At 47.8% G+C, this 7,646-nt stretch overlaps 1 protein-coding gene across 1 annotated transcript in view; it reads right to left on the reverse strand.

Annotated features, from left to right (window-relative positions):
• Positions 1–6,435, reverse strand: part of DLAT (dihydrolipoamide S-acetyltransferase) — a 28,835-nt gene extending 22,400 nt beyond the window's left edge. Inside the window, exons 1-4 of the mRNA XM_082274295.1 lie at positions 6,114–6,435; positions 4,197–4,298; positions 1,890–2,014; positions 1,006–1,162 (exon numbers count right to left, since the gene is read on the reverse strand). Coding sequence (XP_082130421.1) covers positions 1,006–1,162; positions 1,890–2,014; positions 4,197–4,298; positions 6,114–6,338 — 609 coding nt within the window. The 5' untranslated portion in view covers positions 6,339–6,435. The remainder of the gene's footprint in view (positions 1–1,005; positions 1,163–1,889; positions 2,015–4,196; positions 4,299–6,113) is intronic.
• Between the last annotated feature and the right edge of the window lie 1,211 nt (positions 6,436–7,646).

Consider the following 7,646-nt stretch of genomic DNA (forward strand, 5'->3'; position numbering starts at 1 on the left):
GAGGGCCCAACGTCCTCTAGTGGGCCCTGTGCTCACTGCCCGACACTATGGAGCTTGATTGGTGTTCAATGCTTGATTGGCATTGAACACCAGAATTGGTGTTCACAGATGAGAGCAGGTTCACCCTGAGCACACTGACAGATGCAAAAGGGTAAAGAGAAGCCGTGGGGAACGTTATGCTGCCTGTAACATTGTTCAGTGTGACCAGTTTGGTGGTGGGTCAGTGATGGTCTGGGGAGGCATATCCATGGAAGGATGCACAGATCTCTACAGGCTACACAATGGAACCCTAACTGCCATTAGGTATTGGGATGACATTTTTGGACCCATTGTCAGACCCTACGCTGGTGCAGTGGGTCCTGGGTTCCTCCTGGTGCACGACAATGCCCGGCCTCATGTGGTGAGAGTATGCAGCCAGTTCCTGTAGGATGAAGAAATTGATACCACTGAATGGCCCCAACATTCGCCTGATCTAAATCCAATAGAACACCTCTGGGACATTACATTTTGGTCAATCTGATGCCACCAAGCTGCACCCCAGTCTGTTCAGGAGCTCAGTGATGCCCTGGTCCAGATCAGGGAGGAAATACCCCAGGACACCATCTGTTGTCTTATTAGGAGCATGCCCTGGTGGTCAGGCATGCATACAAGCACATGGGGGCCATACAAACTACGGAGTACCATTTTGAGTTGCTGCAATGAAATTTCTGCAAAATGGACAGCCTGCTGCATCATTTATTCACTTTGATTTTCGGGTGTCTGAATTTAGCCCTCTGTAGGTTTTTATTTTTATTTCCATTAAACTACGTGGCATCCTTTAGTTCCTAACACATTACCCAATCCATATCAGTATAGATATCCAGCATGAGTTTTTTACCCATTGAGATCTGATGTGTTTTCAAAGTGTTCCTTTCATTTTTTGAGCAGTGTATATACTGCAGTAGATAATTAGCAGGCATGATTACATTTCATGTCATAATACATTTACAGGGATGCCAAGGTTACCTTCAGGTGTGTGGGATAAGAACTGCCAGGGGCTTGAACTGCTGCTGGAGGTGGTGCCTGTGCAGCTGCTGTTGGGGTGCTTATAGGAGCAGCAGGTGAAGGAGCAGCTGCAACAGTGTCCAATGTGAAGTTTTTGAAGGCATCAATTAATTCTGGCCTATGGAAAAACAAGCAAAATCACTCAGAATAGCGAATGATCCTTACCATAAGGGAGCCTTAAAAAGGAAAAAGCCCAGCAGCAGTGCTATAGAGTAGATTTACAGTGCCCCTACAATCATTCATCTGGGAAACAGATTTACCAATAGGATTAGTTTAAATATTATCAACAATACTTATAGATACTTTGACAGTTCTATCATGTGCCCTGTTGGATTCATGAGAAGTTTTTTTTTTTTTTAAATGATGGGTCCACTTTAGAGCAAACATAGCCTCTCACTTAGCACTCAAATATGAGATGTTATTGCAATCACTTGTCTAAGGATATATAGAACAAAAGCAGGGAATGTTTGCAATGAAATAGTCTTCAGTCCCTGCCATTATCATCGACCAGAGGAGGCAAAAAAAAAAAAAAAAAGCGATGTTTAAATTCAAGCCTACTTTAAACTTATAACAAAAGCAGATCACAGCTAGCTCTAAGCAGAAAACCTGACTGGTCAGGGATACGCCTTCTAATTTCATGCAGGTTCCCAGTTTTACAGAGTTTTTTCTCCTTAAAAAATGGGTCCTGATTTAAAAAAAAAAACTATTGCACAAATGAAACTTAAGATGTTTAAATTATGCAATATGTAAAATACATTGGCATCTACAACCAAAATGAGCTTACACTGTATACAATCTAAATATTAATAAGCAGTCAAGACAATGAACATGTGCTTGTCACTCACCTGTCAACGGTGATGCAAATTATGGAACCAATTAGGACATCTTTTGTCCCTTCTGCCACTAGGATTTTGGCCAGGTAGCACTCCTCCAAACTTTCAAATCCTACGGTGGCCTTGTCTGTCTCAACCTACAAAACATACACAATGTTGTTGTTTTTTAACAGTAAGATTTATTAAATGACTTAGGCTCGGTTTCCACTAGTGCGACTTGACATGTCAAGTCGCACAGCAAGTCAAAAGCCATTGTTTTCAATTCGGCCCGTTTCCACTGCCGCGACTTGAGTTGCGGTGACTTCAAAAGTAGTTTGTGTACTACTTTTGAGCCGGCTTCAGTGCGACTTCCCTCTATAATGAGGGACAAGTCTCACTGAAAGCCACAAACAACTTTAGCTACGAAGTCCCGCTAGAAGTAGCACGACTTCGTAGCCGCGGTAGTGGAATGCTAGCCTTACACAATTATAGAATTGAGGCATATGTACAAAATGCACAACATAGTGAAAATAAAAGAGATCAAAGAAAAATAATATAATAAAATGTATCAAGAGCTGTCAAGAGAAACATACACAGTTTTAAAGTCATTAAGTCAGCAAATGCCATTATCATTTTGGTTGCTGTATTTATATCTCTATTTCTGCACCACTTCCCTGGATTCAAAGAGCTCATACCAACAGGAGCCCTTTGAATGTTTTTTGCCCTAGAAGAGGGTGGTAAAATATTCATTGTCTGCTGAATAGGCAAACAGTACCTGCATCTGATTGGAGGACATTTTCTGACCCCCTCCTTCCACAAGCCAGCAGGGCCACCCATTGCTTGGATTTCAGCAAATTCAGAGGAATTGGTCAAAATTGTAGTAGTGTATGGCTAGCTTCACAGTTGTTACTTATGGTGGATACTTGTAGCTACTGATTTTTAGTTTGTACATAGCCAGGTAAAGATTTTTTTTGTTGCATTCTTTAATTTATAGTTTGCTTTTTGTCATTACATAACAAAAAATAGTGGGTAAGAGCCATAGGAGAATAGATAAAGCACATTGTATAATGGTCGGCATTGAACTTCAATATAGGCATACAATTGGGGAGTACATAGATTAACTTATAAATATAAAAAGGAGTAGATATAGCTAGGTAGGCTTGAACTCGAAATAGAGCTGAAACAACTAATCGATTATCAAAATTGTTGTAAACTATTTTCGTAATCGATCAGCCAATTAGCTGTCCTGCATTCAGAATGCATTATTTGTTTACATATCAGAAAATACAGTGCAATGCACATACAGCTCAGTACACCATCATTACATGTATGTAGATGGCAGAGAACTTGTGAATGTGTGAGGAGCAATGCCTCATGGGAAATGTAGTCCTGGGCAAGAGAAGGAACCAAGTGATTCTAAAGGCAGAGGTTTTTTTTTAACCTTGCTATAGGGACACTCAGTCTATACAGTACTATTACTTTGCTGCTTCCTATATGGGCACTTTGAAGGCAGGAGGGGCCAGACTCTGTCTCAGAGTGGATTGAATATCCAACTATATAGCTGGATATTTATATTTACCACTGCATATAGATATTCAAGAATATTAACTAAATTATACACCAACCTTTTTTTTTTTTTAGGTTTTTATCCGATTAGTCGATTAATCGAAACAATAATCGGCCAACTAATCGATTATGAAAATAATCGTTAGTTGCAGCCCTAACTCGAAATATTCGATAAGAATTGCTGGGTAGATGCAATGAAAGTTGTGGGGCCCCCACGTAATGAGAGTAGAAATCAATTACTTGTACAGCTGTACTAGAAGGGTGTCACCAACCAACACGCAGCAATAGTGAGAAGTGCCTTTCAAGGGGAAAGCAGAAGAGTCCCATGGAGTTCCTTTTAAAATTTTGTGAAAACATTTTTTTCCCAAATATACATTTTTTTTTTATCAGACCAGATTTTAAGGGTTCATTCACACCTGGGTGATTTGAATCACGGGTGGAATCGCCGGGATTCTGCTGCGATTCCAAATAACAGGAAACGTGTGCGATGCCATTACTTCTTAATGGCATCCCAATTGTGCTGTGCGATAAATCGCGCTGCAATCATGGAAAATCGCAACGCTGTCACTCCCACGGCAAAACTGTGCAGAGATTGAGGTGCCAATATGAAGTAATGGCATCGCACACGCGTCCTGCAAATTGGAATTGCTGCGATTCAAAATGCCCAGGTGTAAACGGAACCTTACTGTCTGTTCTACAAAAATATAAAAGCCAGAAGCCTCAGTTTTGTGATAGTAATAGAACTACGATGTATTAAAGGGAAACACTTCAAACCTCAGCAATCAGATCCCCTTCACTGATTTTATCGCCTTCCTTCTTTTCCCATCGTGCAATGGTTCCCATCTGCATTGTTGGGGAGAGCGCAGGTAAAGGCACCTGTACAAAGAAAAGACCCATTAGTAAAAGTCCCACATAAAATGTTCATTTGTAAATACATAAAACTTGTGCAGTGGGCTGTGAAGCTGAAAGCAGCATAGATGGTTGTCCACAGTTAGGATGCCGGCACCGGGAACCCAAAGGTTAGTGAAGAACTGACCCAGGTATGTGGGCAGCTGGCTATGCTGCTGACTTCCGCCACATCAGGCCGGCTCTTACACTACAGAGTGGATGTTAAATCTAAAGTCAGTTTTACACCCCATCGTAGAGTATGTGGTCACCTTAAAGCCATCGTTTCCCCTGGACTCCTTGCCCCTTCCCCATCACCCAGGTAATGCCCCCCCCCCCCCTCCATGTATGCAGATGTTCCCGAGAGAATCCTGCTGTAAATATGTGTGCATGCCGCTATCCCCACCCATCAGTGAATGATGCCAAAACATTCCCTGTATTTCTGTGTGTGCAGATGTGCCAACCGGCTCTTCCAGTACCCAACGGAACCATGGGCACATCAATCCAGCCACAAAGGCGGAAGTAGACTAGCTAGAGAGGGACAAATTATCCGCTTTAATGGTGATTGGATAGTGCATGGCCATCTGCAATCCGATTGTACCTAGTATGGTCCTCTATAGGGAATGCCATCCTCTGATATCTCCTCTGTCAGCATGCAGTCTGGTATTGGTCTGCAGGTGTGGAAAATCTGCAATGATGATACAGTGTATGGTGCCCTGCAGACAGACTGGACAGCGTGCGCCCCCCTGCAGACAGACTGGGCAGCGTGCGGCCCCCCCTGCAGACAGACTGGGCAGCGTGCGGCCCCCCCTGCAGACAGACTGGGCAGCGTGCGGCCCCCCCTGCAGACAGACTGGGCAGCGTGCGGCCCCCCCTGCAGACAGACTGGGCAGCGTGCGCCCCCCCCTGCAGACAGACTGGGCAGCGTGCGGCCCCCCCTGCAGACAGACTGGGCAGCGTGCGGCCCCCCCTGCAGACAGACTGGGCAGCGTGCGGCCCCCCCTGCAGACAGACTGGGCAGCGTGCGGCCCCCCCTGCAGACAGACTGGGCAGCGTGCGGCCCCCCCTGCAGACAGACTGGGCAGCGTGCGGCCCCCCCTGCAGACAGACTGGGCAGCGTGCGGCCCCCCCTGCAGACAGACTGGGCAGCGTGCGGCCCCCCCTGCAGACAGCATGGACAGCGTGCGGCCCCCCCCTGCAGACAGACTAGGCAGCGTGCGGCCCCCCCTGCAGACAGACTGGGCAGCGTGCGGCCCCCCTGCAGACAGACTGGGCAGCGTGCGGCCCCCCTACAGACAGACTGGGCAGCGTGTGGCCCCTGCAATCAGACTGGGCAGCGTGCGGCCCCCTTCAGCCAGACTGGGCAGCGTGCGGCCCCCTTCAGCCAGACTGGGCAGCGTGTGGCCCCTGCAATCAGACTGGGCAGCGTGCGGACCCCTTCAGCCAGAATGGGCAGCATGCGGACCCCTTCAATCAGACTGGGCAGCGTGCGGCCCCCTGCAGACTGGGCAGCGTGCGGCCCCTTGCAGACAGACTGGGCAGCGTGCGGCCCCCTGCAGACAGACTGGGCAGCGTGCGGCCCCCTGCAGACAGACTGGGCAGCGTGCGGCCCCCTGCAGACAGACTGGGCAATGTATAGTCCTCTGCAGGGAAGCAGATCAGAGCCATGCCATCCTCTGATCTCTCCTCCTGTCAGCATGCAGCCTGGTCTTGTTCTGCAGATGTTGAACTACAAGTCCCAGCACTGTACAGACACTGTGATTGGACATTATTAGTGAAGTACATTTCCCAGCATGCCCTCCTTACCTTCTGGTGGGGAGGATAGCTGTACCACCTCCGCCCGGTCTCCGTTCCCCACCTCCCCTGTACTCGGCCTGCTCCTGGCACACCGGCTGGCACACAGTCCAGGGCTCTGAGGCGGCAGCCGGCGCTCATATGATACCTCCGTACTCGGGCCGCCGTGTTCCCATGTCCCCGGGCCGGCAGAGCGGAGCGGAGGGGGCCGCGGAGCCTCAGGCACAGGCGGAGCATGTCTGCTGCGGGAACACTCAGGGCCTGGGTCCTCTCCTTCTTCAATGACCTCCCCGGCGATCCGGGAACACTCACGGCAAATGCTCCCACCTCTACGTCCCCCTAGGGGGCGCGCTCACATCGCGAGAGTCATCGGGCGCCATCTTGGTACACCCACATCCGAAACCATTCACTATGCGCCTCGTCTTCTTTTCAAACGCTGGATCTCAAATGTTCTCGGACACACAATGTGTTCGCTATGTGTGTACTCAGATATACAATATTATATGGTGTGGAGGTTATCATGGAGCTTATGCTCGCTGGGTGAGAGGAGCAATATGGCTGTGAGAGTCTTCCGGTGGCTTCTTGTTCAATAAACGGCGAGGAGATGGGTGGAGCAAGATGGCTGACTCTGCGTGGTGCGTCCAGTCGTAAGATCGTTAGGGTGGGTGTGTGAGGGGCGTGGCAGCCAATGACAGCGGAGACAGGGTGACACCAGGAGGAATGTCACTACATCGCTGTCTGATTGGACGGAAGACTGAATGGGGTTTATTTAGCTGGGAGCCTTGGACAGTTCTCGGTGAATGTGAAGTATAGGATGGATTCTAAATGACAGCTAGAGGAACAAGGAGAGGTCACAGTATTTATTCTTCAGATTTATATTATTAGATGTGGAGGACCAAAACTTTTTTTCATTTTGGATAGAATATGGGAAGGTTGTAACCCCTGCCAGGTTTTTTATTTTCCATAGGGGAGATTTCCCTTCACTTCCTGTCCCATAACCAAAACAGGAAGTGAGAGGAAATCCGTCCAACGTGAGGCAATCTATGGCTGCCACCAGAGCTAGTGTCCCCGGTGTCAGATTTCCCCTCTGTTCCTGTTTTGGGGACAACCCAAAATTCAACTTTCACTTAAAATCACTTTATCTTATGTCAATAATGTTAAACAGGACAAATAGAGAGGGCAATCTCCCCAACAGGGGGCCCAGACAGCAAAAAAAACCTGACACGTTTTCTAATCCCTCTCTATCCAAACAAGGATTTTCCTTTAGTTATACTTTAAAGTAGGGATCGACCGATTATCGGAAAAGCCGATATATCGAGGGCCGATATGCACTTTGCCCGATATATCGGAAATTGGCCCCTGAGGTTACCGATATTGCGGATATTTCGGGAAAGTGCTGTACTGGGCGATGCCTGCAGCTAGAGGTATCACCCTGGTACCGGTGACCATATCCGACGGTCGGCTGTCTTGTAATGACAACCAATGCGGCTGAGAAAGCACTCAGCTGTCATTCCAAGGAGTAGGAGGGGACGTTCTCCCGCCTCC

Source organism: Pelophylax lessonae (assembly GCF_965119305.1).
Source record: "Pelophylax lessonae genome assembly, chromosome: 12".
Lineage (NCBI taxonomy): Eukaryota > Metazoa > Chordata > Amphibia > Anura > Ranidae > Pelophylax > Pelophylax lessonae.